Source organism: Oncorhynchus clarkii, chromosome 9, assembly GCF_045791955.1.
Source record: "Oncorhynchus clarkii lewisi isolate Uvic-CL-2024 chromosome 9, UVic_Ocla_1.0, whole genome shotgun sequence".
Lineage (NCBI taxonomy): Eukaryota > Metazoa > Chordata > Actinopteri > Salmoniformes > Salmonidae > Oncorhynchus > Oncorhynchus clarkii.
Window position 1 is genome coordinate 54,385,425 of NC_092155.1, and position 18,637 is coordinate 54,404,061.

Consider the following 18,637-nt stretch of genomic DNA (forward strand, 5'->3'; position numbering starts at 1 on the left):
CTGAATCCAGATTGCATAGTGGAGAAGGTACGGTGGGATTCGAAATGGTCAGTGATCTGTTTGTTAACTTGGCTTTCGAAGATTTTAGAAAGGCAGGGCAGGATGGATATAGGTCTATAACAGTTTGGGTCTAGAGGTGCTCCCCCTCTTCAGTGTCCCAAAACTGTTTGGAATTAGAGCTCCTGGAAGCAAATTTCTGTTTGAAAAGGCTAGCCTCAGCTTTCCTAACTGACTGAGTATATTGGTTCTTGACTTCCATGAAAAGTTGCATATTGCGGGGGCTATTCGATGCTAATGCAGAATGCCACAGGATGTTTTTCTGCTTGTCAAGGGCAGTCAAGTCTGGGGTGAAGCAAGGGCTATATCTGTTTTTAATTCTACATTTTTTTGAATGGGGCATGCTTATTTAAGATGGAGAGGAAAGCACTTTTGAAGAGCAACCAGGCATCCTCTACTGACGGGATGAGGTCAATATCCTTCCAGGATACCCGGGCCAGGTCAATTAGAAAGGCCTGCTCGCTGAAGTGTTTTAGCGAGCGTTTGACAGTGATGAGGGGTGGTGGTTTGAACGCGGACCCAGTACGCACGCAGGCACTGATCGCTGAGATCCTGGTTGAAGACAGCAGAAGTGTATTTAGAGGGCAGGTTGATCAGGATGATATCTAAGAGGGTTACGGATTTAGGGTTGTACCTGGTAGGTTCCTTGATGACTTGTGTGAGATTGAGGGCATCTAGCTTAGATTGTAGGACGGCCAGGGTGTTAAGCATTTCCCAGTTTAGGTCACCTAACAGTACGAACTCTGAAGGTAGATGGGGAGCGATCAATTCACATATGTGTCCAGGGCACAACTGGGGGCCGAGGGGGGTCTATAACAAGCGGCAACAGTGAGAGACTTGTTTTTGGAAAGGTGGATTTTTAAAAGCAGAAGCTCGAATTGTTTGGGCACAGACCTGGATAGTATAACAGAATTCTGCAGGCTATATCCGCTGTTAAGGGTTGAGGGTAGAGAAAGCTTGTTGGTTAAGGTTAAGGGTAGAGAAAGCTTGTTGGACACTAAGAAAGCTTGTAGAGCATTTAACACAAAATCCGAGGAGGGGCCAGCTGAATATAAGACTGTATCATCTGCATATAAATGGATGAGAGAGCTTCCTACTGCCTGAGCTATGTTGTTGATGTAAATTGAGAAGAGCGTGGGGCCTAGAATTGAGCCTTGGGGTACACCCTTGGTGACAGGCAGTGGCCGAGACAGCAAATTTTCGGACTTTATCCACTGCACTCTTTGAGAGAGGTAGTTAGCAAACTTGGCCAAAGTTTGCTAACTACTAAGACACTAATACTCGCCGGCCCACAAGAATGAAATGGTCTACCGTATCAAAAGCTTTGGTCAAGTCAATAATAATAGCAGCACAATATTGCTTAGAATCAAGGGCAATGGTGACATCATTGAGAACCTTTAAGGTTGCAGTGACACATCCATAACCTGAGCGGAAACCAGATTGCATACCTGAGACAATACTATAGACATCAAGAAAGCCAGTCAGTTGATTATTGACAAGTTTTTCCAAGACTTTTGATGGTTATATCAGTGTTTATGCATAAAGGTGTTTCCACCACCATTTGTTGTATAATTAATTTTACCAACACACATAGATCCCACCATGTCAAAAGAACAAATTATAAATCGGCATTTACAGTATGACTTCACTCACATCAAAACTGTCGATGGAAACATGGTTTGAGATGAGATTCGAACTTGCAATTTTTGTGTTGCTAGAAGTTCGCGTTTTTGCCTTGAAGATCCACAGAACATGCTGATTGACACGTGTTTTTAGTGTTTTTATGTTGCTCATTAGAAAAACGAGATTCAAGTCTTGGAGGTGTGTATCTTGACCAATTCCGGGTTTGGTTAATGATGTTTGTCCCCCGTGAGAAGTTGAAGCCTATTTCATTTCCTCAAAATCTCAGAAATGAATCAAAGATAATTTAAGAAATCTGTAATTAATTTCGACTTTTTTGCCAAGTATGTTTTAGTTGTTCCGTTTCACATCTAACTAAGGTGTTTGGTGCCGTATTTATCAAGTAAAAAAATGTGCGACGTGTTGTCTTATGTAAACAGTTGGAGCTACTGGGTAGGTCTGTCTCACTGTCTGTGATATTGGATAGAGAGCAATGACCGCAGTCGTTCACCCCCTTAGTGGGCAAATGGACATCACCAATCAAAACCCAACCTTCATTTATTTACCCGTTGTAATGCGGGTAAATTTTAAAAAAGCAGTCGTTTTTTAAAGGCTGGTTCAAAAAGCGCATAAGGTGCAATCTTGTATCACATAGTGCCAGCCAATGAGAAGTTGGCCGCAATCAGGAATTCAGCGAAGCGAAATGGCACAGAATCCGAAAATGAACTGCAACGTCGAGGGGGGAGAGACTATAGAGCGAGAGACCGGTATGACGAAGGGGAGGGGGTGATCAGTAAAGCGGGTGAAATATATATGTTAAACCATAGCGCATATTCTTGGAATTATTTGCTTGAATGTCTGGGTGTTTCACAGAGAAATGCAATCCGGACACAGAACCCCCCCCCCCCCCCCCCTCTCTCTCTCTCTCTCTCTCTCTCTCTCTCTCTCTCTCTCTCTCTCTCTCTCTCTCTCTCTCTCTCTCTCTCTCACACACACACACACACACACACACACACACACACACGAAAAGGGATGGTGGATGCTCCTGACTCGATGGCTAAGACGAGGTGGGATAATCATGCGTGTCTGGCCCCGGGCGTTGATGCAGCTGCGGTTGCCTGATCTTTACTGGGCTGAGGGTAGGGTTGTTCCGGTTCCGACTGGATCTTCATCTCGATTCGGCTTGACATCGATGTTATCAAGCTATTACATGTAAGAAGACAACGACTGATGTAGCCTAAAAAGCGCAACCGCAATTATTGAACAAATCTGAATGGAGTAATTAAATGCTACCATCGATGGAGGAGGATCTTATTTATAATAACTAATGAAGTGCTGTCTTGGAGGAAGGGAAATAACCAGGGACATCCCCGTGAGACGACCGGCTCACCCGTTCTCCTGTTTGCTGCGATTTTTAAAAAATGAGATCGGTACGTAGGCTGCCGTGAAAATAACATAATTGCATTAGTAATCAGGCTAGGACACCCTCTCCACCAGCACCCTATTTTCGCCGTTCCAGGGGCAGCAAACGCGGCACCGAACGCAAACCCGTCCACGACCCGGTCCGCGCCATCAAATCGACGCATTACTGGATGGGGAGTAGCATAGACTGTGAAGACCGTGAGTGCGTGTGTCAAAAGGGGGTCAGAGGGAGACCGAGACTCAACCCCCTGCACCGGTTAATTGCGCTCTAATCTGGCAAGTTTGGAGGGACGGAGAGTCCGGTGCAGTAAGGGCGCCTCAATGACCGTCTCATCCCGGGACAGGTAGAGAAGGCTAGAGAACGGCGGCGTGTTTGGAAGTTTTGATGCATATGATCACAACCACCATGATTTTTATGATTCTTGGCGCTTCAGTTGTAATGGTAAGATATTTGCTTTTTATTGTGCCCCCTATCGTGTGTATTAAACGCCTACAACATGTTTTTTTACGTATGTAGTCTATAGACTAATAATGTAGCTATAGCTATTACAAATAGCATACAGATCACATTTGATATCACTGAAAATAATGATGACTTGAGACAGTAGCCTACATACATACCTTGGCTATCATAAATAAACAATCTAAAGAACATTTTAGAACGAGGGTTGTAAAGTGGGTTTCCAAATGTATTTTTCGATTTCTCTTATATGGACTGTAGCCTAATGCCAGGTCATATAACGGTGCTGTGTTGGAAATGGTGCTTGTCATGTGAGTTGACTCGAATGGTTATTTGCAGGCGATTGCCTGTTTAATGGACATGAACGCACTACTGGATCGCTTTCACAACTACATCTTACCGCATCTACGAGGGGAAGACCGCGTCTGTCATTGCAACTGTGGAAGGTAAAAAAAAAATAGCATACAGCGATTCGTTTGGATGTATACAAACATCTGAAATGAAAGCGTAGCCTATAGATAGCTGCTATGTTACCCGTCTAATCATAGGCTCATACTCGATCAATAGGCCTCTCGAATGATTTCTCCTGCTGAACTGTTCGTTTTAATAAGCCTCTAAACATGCTCCATGCATAGGCCTAATCTCTTGAAAATGTACCTAATGGATGTCGACTATGGTTTCATTCGAGTATGCGTGTGTCTAACCGAAGGATAGCCTTATTTTTGCGATGCCTAGCTTGTGACGGTGTTTTTAAGCTTTATTCAGTTATTTGGCTTTTACTGCATACGTGAGCCATAAATATGTTATGAATTATGAGGAATGGGCTAAGGAATCATTTTAAATATTTAGATATGAGGAAATGTTGTTGGAGAGAGGACATTAGGGCTAGCCTATACCTATATTGAACCAGTTGTGAGAATGTGCCTATATATACATTGATCTATTACTTATAACCCGTATTATGAAGGCTGAAAATTGAATGAAACATAAAACAACTAGGCCTAGTTTAATGATAATTAGGCCAGGTTTTCTATTACTGTTGTGATTAGGCCTATACAAGTTATATGTAGCCTCATATTTTGTCGATTGGTGGTCTAGGCTCCTTACTACTTCAATTAGTGTGTTTTAAAACATTAAATAATGGCAATGAGATTGGTACAGGTTTTACATAACTGACTCACATACAGGAACTGTAAACCAAAATTGGGCCCTTGGTCTTGGAAGTTTTATTTTATTTTATTTCTGTTAAGTGCTGTAGCTTGCCCAAGGGTATGGCAACAGTGTTGTGCCAGGTTTTAAAATAAGAGCCCTCTGATCCAATAGATACACACCTATCGACTTCATTAGGATATTACGCCCTGGATAAAGGCAAGTTGAGGCCTGAGTCTGAACACATACATATTGCAACATTTTGTAAGTGCTGGGTTATTCTTGGTCAGTGCAGAATCTTAGTCAAATTAATTCCTAACTTGCTTGGATCTAATATATTCACTGAGAACAGGAAAATCTGTTCTGAGTTGCCCCGCTGATGTGATATCACTGCATAGTCACATTGTAGCAGGTTTTGGCCCTGTATGAATACTGTTCTTTTGACTGCCTACAGTTCAACAACCTGAAATATGGGTCATGAAGTGTCACTAAGATCAGGATTGTCATCATAAAATAATATTGGCCAAAATTTGGAGAAGGGCCTCTCTCACCCCCTCTAATTTCAAGAAATTCTCATAGTAATGCTACATTAGGCCTATATATGCCTTTAGAAGAATTGTAGAGACACATTTGTAAAAAATATATGCCAATTATGTCTAGTGACATAATTTATGCCGTTTATCATTGCAATATTTTTTGTGTGGTTTATTTGAAGTCATTTTTAAATATTGATACATCCTCTGCTACTCAATATTCAATGTGCAATGCATATAATATTCTTAGCTTTAAATTAATTATATATTTTCATACTTGTGCTTGTTACCTTTCTGTACCCGGGGACATACAGTACATCTAGTCCTAAACTAGACCCCAACAATTGCACTTTTGTTTCCAACACACTTCTGCTTGTCATTGTCTTTAATTAAGCCAGAGGCGTCATGCCCATAGGGGGAACAGGGGTACTTGACCCCTAAGATTTGTCCTATACATTTTTTTACAGTATCAGTCAAAAGTTTGACACACCTACTCATTCAAGGGTTTTTCTTTATTTTTACTATTTTTTACATTGTAGAATAATAGTGAAGACAGCAAAACTATGAAATAATGCATATGGAATCATGTAGTAACCAAAAATGTGTTAAACAAATCCAAATATATTTTATATTTGAGATTCTTCAAAGGAGCCACCCTTTGCCTTGATGACAGCTTTGCACACTCTTGGCATTCTCTCAACCAGCTTCATGAGGTAGTCACCTGGAATGCGTTTCAGTTAACAGGTGTGCCTTGGTAAAAGTTAATTTGTGGAATTTCTTTCCGTCTTCATGTGTTTGAGCCAGTCAGTTGTGTTGTGACAAGGTAGGGGTGGTATACAGAAGATATCCCTATTTGTCCATATAATGGCAAGAACAGCTCAAATAAGCAGTGAAACAACAGTCCATCATTACTTGAAGACATGAGTAACAGTGTCACGTCCTGACCATAGAAAGCTTTTATTTTCTATGGTAGAATAGGTCAGGGCATGACTGGGGGGTTGTTCTAGTTTATATTTTCTATGTGGGGTTCTAGGTTTATTTTCTATGTTGGTGATTTGTATGATTCCCAATTAGAGGCAGCTAGCTATCGTTGTCTCTAATTGGGGATCATACTTAAGTAGCATTTTTTCCACCTGTGGGTTATGGGATATTGTTTATGTTTAGTTGCCTGTTTGCACTGCATTGTCGTCACGTTTAGTTTATTCTTTATTGTTTTGTTTTTTCTAAGTTTCACTGTCTAATAAATATGTGGAACTCTACGTACCTTGGTCCATCTAATTCATTAGATGAACGTGACAAACAGACATATCTCAACATCAACTGTTCAGAGGAGACTGTGAATCAGACCTTCATGGTCAAATTGCTGCACAGAATCCACTGCTAAAGGACGCCAATAATAAGAAGAGACTTGCTTGGGCCAAGGAACATGAGCAATGGACATTAGACTGGTGGATATCTGTCCTTTGGTCTGATGAGTCCAAATGTGAGATTTTTGGTTCCAACCTCTGTGTCTTTGTGAGACGCAGAGTAGGTGAACTGATGATCTCTGCATGTGTGGTTCCCACTGTGATGCACGGAGGAGGAGGTGTGATGGTGTGGGGGTGCTTTGCTGGTGACACTGTCAGTGATTCATTTAGAATTCAAGGCACACTTAACCATCATGGCTACCACAGCATTCTGCAACAATACACCATTCCATTTGCATTTAGTGGGACTATCATTTGTAATTCAACAGGATGACCCAACACACCTCCAGGCTGTGTAAGGGCTATTTGACCAAGAAGGAGAGTGATCAAGTGCTGCATCAGATGACCTGGACTCCACATTCACCTGACTTCAACCCAATTGAGATAGTTGGACCGAAGAGTGAAGGAAAAGCAGCCAACAAGTGCTCAGCATGTGTGGGAACTCCAGGTGAAGCTGGTTGAGAGAATGCCAAGTGTGCAAAGCTGTCATCAAGGCAAAGGGTGGCTACTTTGAAGAATCTCAAATATAAATATATTTTGATTTGTTTAACCCTTTTTTGGTTATTACTGTACATGATTCCATATGTGTTATTTCGTAGTTTTGATGTCTTCACTATTATTCTACAATGTAGAAAATAGTAAAAATAAAGACAAACCCTTGAGTGAGTAGGTGTCAAGTTCAAATCAAATCAAGTTGATTTGTCACGTGCGCCGAATACAACAGGTATTCCTTGCAGTGAAATGCTTACTTACAGGCTCTAACCAATAGTGTGGAGAAAGTAAAGAAATAAAACAACAGTAAAAATACATTTGAAAATAAGAGTAGCAAGGCTTTATACAGACACAGGTTAGTCAGGCTTATTGAGGTAGAATGTACATGTAGGTATGGTTAAAGTGACTATGCATATATGATGAACAGAGAGAGTAGCAGTAGCGTAAAAATAGGGGTTGGAAGGTGGTGGGACACAATGCAGATAGCCTGGTTAGCCAATGTGCGGGAGCACTAGTTGGTCGGGCCAATTGAGGTAGTATGTACATGAATGTATAGTTAAAGTGATTATGCATATTAGATAAACAGAGAGTAGCAGCAGCGTAAAAGAGGGGTTGGGGGGGTGCACACAATGCAAATAGTCCAGATAACCATTTGGTTACCTGTTCAGGAGTCTTATGGCTTGGGGGTAAAAACTGTTTGAGAAGGCTTTTTGTTCTAGACTTGGCACTCCGGTACCGCTTGCCATGCGGTAGTAGCGAGAACAGTCTATGACTGGGGTGGCTGGGGTCTTTGACAATTTTCAGGGCCTTCCTCTGACACCGCCTGGTGTAGAGGTCCTGGATGGCAGGCAGCTTTGCCCCAGTAATGTACTGGGCCGTACGCACTTCCCTCTGAAGTGCCTTGCGGTCGGAGACCGAGCAATTGCCGTACCAGGCAGTGATGTAACCGATCAGGATGCTCTCGATGTTGCAGCTGTAGAACCTTTTGAGGATCTCAGGACCCATTCCAAATCTTTTTAGTTTCCTGAGGGGGAATAGGCTTTGTCGTGCCCTCTTCATGACTGTCTTGGTGTGTTTGGATCATTTGAAGCTCTCAACCTGCTCCACTACAGCCCCGTCGATGAGAATGGGGATGTGCTCGGTGCTCCTTTTCCTGTAGTCCACAATTATCTCCTTGGTCTTGGTTACGTTGAGGGATAGGTTGTTATTCTGGCACCACCCAGCCAGGTCTCTGACCTCCTCCCAATAGGCTGTCTCGTTGTTGTCGGTGATCAGGCCTACCACTGTTGTGTCGTCAGCAAACTTAATGATGGAGTTGGAGTCGTGCCTGGCCATGCAGTCGTGGGTGAACAGGGAGTACAGGGGGGGACTGAAAACGCACCCCTGGGGAAGTGTTGAGGATCAGCGTGGCAGATGTGTTGCTACCTACCCTCACCACCTGGGGGCGGCCCGTCAGGAAGTCCAGGATCCATTTGCAGAGGGAGGTGTTAAGTCCCAGGTTCCTTAGCTTAGTGATGAGCTTTGAGGGTACTATGGTGTTGAACGCTGAGCTGTAGTCAATGAATAGCATTCTCACATAGGTGTTCCTTTTGTCCAGGAGGGAAAGGGCAGTGTGGAGTGCAATAGAGATTGCATCATCTCTGGATCTGTTTGGGCGGTATGCAAATTGGAGTGGGTCTAGGGTTTCTGGGATAATGGTGTTGATGCAAACTTTTGACTGGTACTGTATATGCTGAACAAAAAATATAAATGCAACATGTAAAGTGTTGGTCCCATGTTTCATGAGCTGAAATATAAGATCCCATAAATGTTCAATATGCACAAAAAGCTTATTTCTTTCCTATTTTGTGCACAAATTTGTTTACATTCCTGTTAGTGAGCATTTCTCCTTTGCCTGTCATTTAGCAGACGCTCTTATCCAGAGTGACTTATAGTAGTGAGTGCATACATTTTCATTCATACTGGTCCCCTGTGGGAATCAAACCCACAACCCTGGCATTTCAAGTGCCATGCCTACTGAGCCGCACGGGACCATCCACCTGCCAGGGGGCATATCAAGAAGCTGATTTAAACGGCATGATTATTACACAGGTGCACCTTGTGCTGGGGACAATAAAAGGCCACACTAAAATGTGCAGTTTTGTCACACAACACAATGCCACAGATGTCTCAACTTTTGAGGGAGTGTGCAATTGGCATGCTGACTGTAGGAATGTCCACCAGAGCTGTTGCTAGATACAATTATGTTAATTTCTCTACTATAAGCCACCTCCAACTTCATTTTAGAGAATTTGTCAGTTCTTCCAACCGGCCTCACAACCGCAGATCACATGTAACCACACCAGCCCAGGACCTCCACATCCGGCTTCTTCACCTGGGGCATCGTCTGAGACCAGCCATCCAGACAGCTGATGAAACTGAGGAGTATTTCTGTCTGTAATAAAGCAATTTTGTAGGGAAAAACTCATTCTGATTGGCTCCCCAGTGGATGGGCCTATTGCTGCACCACTGCCCAGTCATGTGAAATCCATAGATTCTGGCATAATGAATTTATTTAATTTGACTGATTTACTTATATGAACTATAACTCATTAAAATCGTTGAAATTGTTGCATGTTGCGTTTATATTTTTGTTCAGTGTATATACTATATATATATATATATATATATATATATATATATATATATATATATATATATATATATATATAATATATCACAGTGCATTTAGAAAGTATTCAGACCCCTTGATCTTAATTAAAAATAAAAACTGAAATGACACATTTACATGACTATTCAGACCCTTTACGCAGTATGTTGTTGAAGCACTTTTGTGATCAATTAAAGGGTTGTTGGGTATGAAGCTACAAGCTTGGCACAACTGTATTTTTGTGGAGTTTCCCCCATTCTTCTCTGCAGATCCTCTCAAACTCTGGTTGGATGTGGAGCATTGCTGCAGAACTATTTTCAGGTCTCTCCAGAGATGTTTGATCAGGTTAAATTCCGAGCTCTGGCTGGGCCACTCAAGGACATTCAGAGACTTGTCCCGAAGCCACTCCCGTGTTGTCTTTGCTGTGTGCTTAGGGTCATTGTCCTGTTGGAAGGTGAACCTTTTCCCCAGTCTGAGGTCCTGAGCGCTCTGGAGCAGGTTTTCATCAAGGATCTCTCTGTACTTTACTCTGTTCTTTGCCTCAATCCTGACTAGTCTCCCAGTCCCTGCCGCTCAAAAACATCCCCACAACATGATGCTGCCACCACCATGCTTCACCATAGGGATGGTGCCAGGTTTCCTCCAGTCGTGACACTTGGCTTTCAGGCCAAAGAGTTTGATCTTGGTTTCATCAGGTCAGAGAATCTTCTTTCTCATGGTCAGAGTCCTTTAGGTGCCTTTTGACAAACTCCAAGCGAGCTGTCATGTGCCTTTTACTGAGGAGTGGCTTCCGTCTGGCCACTCTACCATAAAGGCCTGATTGGTGGAGTGTTGCAGAGATGGTAATGTCTCTGACCAAGGCACTTCTCACACGATTGCTAAGCTTGGACAGGCGGACATCTCTAGGAAGAGTGTAGGTGGTTCCAAACTTCTTCCATTTAAGAATGATGGAGGCCACTGTGTTCTTGGGGCCCTTTAATGATGCAGATTTTTTTTGGTACCCTTCTCCACATCTGCGCCTCGACACAATCATGTCTTGGAGCTGTACGGACATTCCTTCGACATCATGGCTTGGTTTTTGCTCTGACATGCACTGTCAACAATAGGATCTTATATTTTTGCAAAAAAATCTAAAAACCTGTTTTCGCTTTGTGATTATGGGGTATTGTGTGTCGATTAATGAGGGAAAAAATGTATTTAATCTATTTTAGGATAAGGCTGTAACAAAAGTATCAAAATGTGGAGAAGTCAAGGGGTCTGAATACTTTCAGAATGCACCGTATAATCTTTTTTGTCGTTGTTTCTCTGTAATACTACTAGCCACAATTTTATTTCAGTCAGGCGGATACAGACAGCCCAAGAGATATGCTTAGATATGCAAAAAAATAGACATGTTTTTTTGACATAGAATTAAGCATAATGATTATGGCTCTAGATTGCAGGAAAAAACTACAGTATTTCAGGTCTTTTAAAAATCCAATATTCTCCAACTACAGGACGGGAGGCCTCTCTCCGGATCTACCCCCAGACATCCTCAATTACTTTGTGGCCTGTCAGATTTTGGGGGTGCATGACTCCCCTGAATTAAGCCAATGGAAAGTGAGTGACACAGTGACTGCATTCAGGCTCTGGTGAAAAGTAGTGCACTATGTAGGGAAAAGGTGCCATTTGACACGCAGCCCACGTTGTCTTTTACTGTCTTTTAAATAAGAGCTACTAATTTTACGTAAAATGTTTATCCTCTCAGCATAAACATTTAATGGAACAGATAGACAGATGAGGCCACCTGAGCTTGAATGCTGCCCGAGCCTACCTTAAGTAATCAAACTAAATGAAATCTATTTGTGTTTGTCACATTCACCGAATACAACAGGTGTAGTAGACCTTACCGTGAAATGCTTACTTATAAGCCCGTAACCAACAATGCAGTTATAAGAAAATAAAGTTAAGAAAATATTTACTAAATAGACTAAAGTAAAAAAATATATATATATATTTTTAATAACAATAACGAGGCTATATACAGGGGATACAATGTGCAGGGGTACAGGTTAGTCAAGATAATTTGTACATATAGGTAGGGGTCAAGTGACGATGCAAATGGTCCAGGTGGCCATTTGATTAATTGTTCAGCAGTGTTATGGCTTGGGGTAGAGGAGCCTTTTGGACCTAGACTTAGGCGCTCTGGTACCACTTGCCTTGCGGTAGCAGAGAGAACAGTCTATGACTTGGGTGACTGGAGTCTTTGACATTTTTTTGAGCCTTCCTCTGAAACTGCCTAGTATATACTGTAGGTCCTGGATGGCAGGAAACTTGTCCTCAGTGATGTATTGGCCGTACGCACTACCCTTTGTAGAATCTTACGGTCAGATGCCGAGCAGTTGCCATACAAAGCTGTGATGCAACTGGTCAGGATGCTCTCGATGGTGTAGCTGTAGAACTTTTTGAGGATCTGGGAACCCATGCCAAATCTTTTCCCTCTCCTGAGGGGGAAAAGGCGTTGTCGTGCCCTCTTCACAACTGTCTTTGTGTTTTTGGACCATGATAGTTTGTTGATGATGTGGACACCAAGGAACTTGAAACTCTCGACCCACTCCACTACAGCCCCGTCGATGTGAATGAGGGCCTGTTCGGCCCTCCTTTTCCTGTAGTCCACGATCAGTTCCTTTGTCTTGCTCACGTTGAGGGAGAGGTTGTTGTCCTGGCACCACACTTACAGGTCTCTGACCTCCTCCATATAGGCTGTCTCATCGTTGTCAGTGATCAGGCCTACCACTGCTGTGTCGTCAGCAGTCTTAATGATGGTGTTGGAGTCATGTTTGGCCACGCAGTCGTGGGTGAACAGGAGTACAGGAGGGGACTAACCACGCACCCCTGAGGGGCCCCTGTGTTGAGGATCAGGCCTGAGGCCACATCCACAGTAATTTCATTTGGCACCAGCAATTGCTAGCTTGTCAGATCACTGCTTGTGAACCACAGGTTCTCATTGTATGAGATGCAGGCTACCTTTGAGAGCAACGTTAGGTATGCTGTTATGTAAGGCTTTGATAATACTCTGGTGTTTATTTGGAATTGGAAATGGGAATGATCAATTTATATTCATATCGCAGCTGTTTCCACTGATGTTCAAGTATGTTTCTAGATATTAATTATTCTCTATTCACCAGCATGCCTTTCTATTCTCCAATTTATACCAAATTAGTAATGAGAATTCCTGCTATTTATCCAATTTCATCACCCACCCCCCTAATTTCACCTCCCTTGCCCCATCTCATCTTGTCCTTGTCCTTCCCTCCATCACTAACACCTTCTAACCTCCAGCTTGGTCTCTTCCAGGCATCATGTCCACTATGTGATCCCGTACGATGGGGACCATTCTCTGGTGGACTCGTCGGAGAACTACTTTGTCAGTGACAGCGTAACCAAGCAGGAGATGGACCTGATGCTGGGGCTGCTGCTGGGCTTCTGTATCAGCTGGCTCCTACTGTGGCTGGATGGAGTGCTGCACTGTGCTGTCAGGGCATGGAGGGCCAGCCGCTACTATGGTGAGTCAACAAGAGGCTGGGTCCAGTTGACTGGGAAAAGTTTGACATGACCTGACAAATGTGCCTCAGAATGAACAGAAATGTTTTCAATAATCTGATGAGAGAAGTATTGTTTTGTTGATTCCCACCTCCGTGAAAAGAGAGATGGTGAGTGAAGTGGTATTGGCGTTAATATTTTGACTGCTACATTATATGAGGTTGATCAGTGTTACTCCTACATATTTTCGTGGGGATGTGACATGGGTGTGCAAATGGCCAGAATTGACATACAGGCTGCTGTTGACCACCGTACCATTCATTGAAACCAGGCTTCCTTGGGTGGGTGGATAGCCCAACCCACCTGGCTATAAGTGATGGTTATGGGAAACGTTACAGAACTTGAGGACATAAGGGCTCAGTTGTTTTTTCAAAGTTGTTTTTTAATTTAATAGGGGAAAAATGGAAAAGTGTGTTCCAGGCTAAATTAATTGTCTCACAAGATATATAATGTACAGTACTGTATGCAGTGTGTTGTGGTCATGGATCGGAATTAAGACGTTATGCAGGTAATTAGTGGGTGAAGGAAATTGGAAAAAGCTTACTTTGTTTCCATTGAGGGGGAATAATTATGTGTGTAAAGTACAGGCATAGTGAAACTAATATGAATATTGCTGTGGAAATATTGCTGCCCTCAGATGTCATGTGTTTAGCACATGCTGATTGACTGAGACAAAGATTCCCTACCCGTAATACAGAGGGCACACCACAAAGATATACAATGTCTCAAGTCTTGCCAATGTTAGATTAGCAAGCCAGACCTCACTGGGGGCGAGGCTATGCCAATGTGAACATATTAGAGGACTTCTTGTCCATACTCCTACTCCTGATTCAATCATTTATCCAGTGTTCTTATATAAGTGTTGGAATATTCCAATTATGTCAGCTAAGCTTAATCTTGTGCAGCTCTCAATGTCAGAACAGGCCTATTTTTGTAGCTGGCATGGATCCTTTAGATATAAGACAATGCTAATGTAGGTGATGTGACCTGGATGACTGCTTTCACGGTCAGAAAATAGAGGTGTAAAATGTCTAGTGAGTGTAAATGAAAGAGATGGCCAATTCATTACCTTTGATTAATATGAAACCAGTACACAAAGATGGAGTACTAAACAACAGTATTACATTATTTTTTTGTCCTGAAAATACTCAATTAAAAGTAGTAATGCCATATTTTTTTGATGCATGTCATATTTGTCTTGATGATAAAAGAGAATTTGGTAGTTTGAAGCATACATATATTGCCAGTCTTAGATTGTGATTCTAGTAGTATTAGGCAAGAAACAACTGGTTTAGCTTTGCAGCACAGAATCAACCCATTTGATATTCTGTGCATAACATCAACATAAAAAATATACCCAGATTATACATACAAATGATTCCCTCGCGGTATAGAAGGGTGGCTCTAGGCTTTACTTTGTGCTGGAATCCTTGTGCATGGAAGGAATGCCCCTTCACCGGTGTTTGGCTGTGACGTTGATGGCGGGTCAGACTCGTTTAGCCTCCCTGAGAAAGGGAGTGAAGGTAAGGCTGATGGAGCGGGAAGGAAGGAGGGGGGGTGCAGATACTGTCACATCCCCACCCCCACATACACTCTCTCTCGCACGCACGCACGCACGCACACACACACACACACACACACACACACACCCTCTCTTCTCGGGAGCTATTAATAGAGTGAAAGAGAGCAGCTGGAATAGCGGGCGAGGTAGAAACATGCACACCATACACACACACAAACACACACACTACATTGAGGTGCACATTGATTCCTTTTGCTTTTTCTAATTCCATCTATATACCCTATATGCTCTCCATTCAGTTATTGAATCCCCCTTTTCTATCCATTTTCTTTATACAGCATCCTTTTGGAAAGGGATGATTCCTTTCTTATTGTCTATTTCTCATGAATAACTGATTCATATTCTTTGGCACCAGTGACGTCGGTGGAAAGACATTTGATTTAGCAAAATAGGGTAACAAAATATGATAACAAAAGAGGAAAATTATGACTTGGCAAAACCATCACCCCCTTCCCTCCCTCCGTAGAAAGACCTTAACATTTCTGCCCTCACCCCACTTTCCGCATTACATTACCATTTACATTTTCTCCTGACTCCATCTCCATCTCTCCATCCTTTTATTGAAATGAGAAGGACCTGTCTCGTTCTGACGTTTCCTTTGGATACCCTTCAGAACAGTCCTTGTGGATTTCATACCCATTCACAGTTATAAATAACTCCCCCCTCCCTCCCTTCTTCCAGCTACTCCCCTTCCCCCCCAACCTTTTGCAGGGATATTTGCTAGTGCTGTCTGGGGCTCTCCCTCCTGTTTCTCTCCCATCTCAGCGGGCCTCACCATCTAAGCCTGACAGGGACAAATCCCTCCACAAATTTTACCTCACACTCATATGCTTGGGAAAGAAATCCAAAAATATTTTTTTCAAGTCGCTATTATTAATGTATAACAGGATATATAAATTGAAACGTACATATACTACATGAGAAAAAGTATGTGGACACCAGCTCGTCGAACATCTCATTCCAAAATCATGGGCATTAATATGGAGTTGGTCCCACCTTTGCTGCTATAACAGCCTCCACTCTTCTGGGAAGGCTTTCCACTAGATGTTGGAACATTGCTGCGGGAATTGGTTCCATTCATCCACAAGAGCATTACTAAGGTCGGGCACTGATGTTGGGCGATTAGGCCTGGCTCACAGTCGGCATTCCAATTCATCCCAAAGGTGTTTGATGGATTGAGGTCAGGACTCTGTGCAGGTCACTCAAGTTCTTCTACACCGATCTCGACAAACCATTTCTGTATGAACCTCTTTTCACACGGGTGCATTGTCATGCGGAAACAGGAAAGGACCTTCCCTAAACTGTTGCCAAAAGGTTGGAAAAGCAGAATCGTCTAGAATGTCATTGTATGCTGTAGCATTGACATTTCCTATCACTGAAACTGAGGGGCCTAGTCCGAACCGCAGAAATTTGATGAACTGACTTGTCGGAAAGGTGGCATCCCACTGTATGACAGTGCCACGTTGAAAGTCACTGAGCTCTTCATTGAGGCCATTCTTGTCACGCCCTGACCTTAGATATCTCTATTTTCTATATATTTTGGTTAGGTCAGGGTGTGACTAGGGTGGGTACTCTAGGGTTTTTTGTATATCTATGTTGGCCTGATATGGTTCCCAATCAGAGACAGCTGTTTATCGTTGTCTCTGATTGGGGGATCATATTTAGGCAGGCCTTTTTCCCACTTTCTGGTGTGGGATCTTGACAATGTGTAGTTGCCTGTCAGCACTATATTGTATAGCGTCACGTTTCATTTGTTATTTTTGTTGGTTTGTTCGGTGTTCATTCTTTTAAATAAGAGAATGTACGTATATCACGCTGCGCCTTGGTCCGATCCTTTCAACGAACGTAACAATTCTACTGCCAATGTTTGTCTATGGAGATTGCATGGCGGTGTGCTCGATTTTATACATCTGCCAGCAGGTGTGGCTGAAGTAGCCGAATACACTAATTTGAAAGGGTGTCCACATACTTTTATATATATAGTGTACCACGTACAGTATGGGTAAAATTCTATGTTTGGCAGATGAATGTGTGGGCAACAAATGTGTTTCTGTAATTGGACTATTGTACTACCAAGGATTAGGTTGATGGGAGCATCAAGGACATTTTGGGCATCTAATAAACCTAACCAAATGCACTTCCATTCTCTTATTACCCCACGATACATGTTCTAATCGTTTATTTCACTTCTCTAGTTACTTCACTCCTCTAACAACCTCCCTCTCTCCTCTTGTCCCCCAGACACCCCTTCCTGGTCATGGCTCCCCTCATTCTGTAACCTTCGAGATCTGCGTCGACGCGCCCAGCTCAGACAGCTGGAGGACTCCACTGGCAACATGGTCCATATCAAGCAGAAGCTCTACCACAACGGCCACCCCAGCCCACGCCACCTCTGACTCTGAAACAAGAATCCCCCCTCCAGCCCCTCAAACTGCCCCAAGGCCAACTGCTGCCTCAGAGACACTGGAAAACTGCCCTTTGACTGTTCATAACACACCTGGCCCGAAACTTTCTTACGATGACCCTGACACAAGTCAGCACCCACCAATCCAAACTCGAGCAGAAGATAGTCGTCACTGAAATCTTGTCTATGTCCATGTCCACCATTGAGGTAGGAAGGAAAAACAAGCATTTTTAAGGGTGCTTTCTGTATAGAAAAATGTTCTGTGTTCATTGTTGAAACTTGGCATGATCTTTTAGAACAGGGTACGATGATGGGGGGCACAGTGTTTATTAAAAAAAATCTCTATGGGGAGGGTATTTCTCTAAAGTGGGAGGGAGGTAAATGGATAGGGGTGGGTTTCAAGATTTTATGATGGGAAGTTTAGATTGCTGCTTCTGTAAATACTTCTAAATATGGGGAAGTTGGAACACAGGGTAGGTTTGTTCGTGAGTGTGGTGAGTCAAGTGTTACGAGTAGAGCTGATGGACTGTATGGAAGGATAAACGGAGCGTAGGAAAGAGGAGGATGACAGCCGTCTGGAAGTGAACAGTGTGATGTCTGCTAAAAACAGATTAATTTGTTTTGTTACCTAGTGAATTAAATGAATGTATTAATTTTACCTGTAAATATAAGAGGGGGAGGGGAGCATACGTTTGTGGTTAGGGTTCTCTGCACTGTTATTATTTATGAGGAGGTAGAAAATGAATGCCAGTCAAGATAAGACGGAGACAGTTCAGTGCTTCCCTCGTCTTCCCAATATTGTGTCCAATAGCACTTCCCACTTTGCTACATCCAATTCCTTCATACTTACTCAAAAGCAACCAGCCTAGAAGCAGTGGGAACCCTCACCCAGTCCCTCTCTCCCTCTCTGTCCAGACATTGCTGTTGTGAAGATAAAATGTCTGTTTTATTAAAAGTGCCATTGAAGCACAACAGTGACCCCTGACGTTTGAATGTGTCATTGCCTCAACATTGGTAACCATACAATTGAACAGTGTATGTATGGATAAAAAAAAAAATCCTAGAGGTTGTACTTGTGAGCGGTTATGTTTTTAAACAGGAAATATGGAATGTAAATCAACTGTTCAGTTCAATTGAATATTTTAGTATATGCCATCCACATGCAGTAAACCTAATTGTGGTTTAATTAATCAAGAAATAGAAATGTGATTTCATGAACA

At 42.7% G+C, this 18,637-nt stretch overlaps 1 protein-coding gene across 1 annotated transcript; it reads left to right on the forward strand.

Moving 5' to 3' along the window:
* Positions 1-2,162: 2,162 nt before the first annotated feature.
* On the forward strand, positions 2,163-18,395 carry LOC139417294 (transmembrane protein 240-like). The gene is made up of 4 exons (XM_071166556.1): positions 2,163-3,541; positions 3,899-4,005; positions 13,186-13,394; positions 17,255-18,395. Exons 1-4 carry the CDS (start codon positions 3,485-3,487, stop codon positions 17,407-17,409), a joined length of 528 nt encoding a protein of 175 aa, XP_071022657.1. The 5' UTR covers positions 2,163-3,484; the 3' UTR covers positions 17,410-18,395.
* Positions 18,396-18,637: the final 242 nt, after the last annotated feature.

Bases quoted from the DNA above. Each gene is read 5' to 3' on its own strand.
- LOC139417294 (XM_071166556.1), top strand. From the start codon at position 3,485: ATGCATATGATCACAACCACCATGATTTTTATGATTCTTGGCGCTTCA. The intron at 3,542-3,898 runs GTAAGATATTTG...GGTTATTTGCAG, and splicing joins TTGGCGCTTCAGTTGTAATG to GCGATTGCCTGTTTAATGGA. The intron at 4,006-13,185 runs GTAAAAAAAAAA...GGTCTCTTCCAG, and splicing joins TGTCATTGCAACTGTGGAAG to GCATCATGTCCACTATGTGA.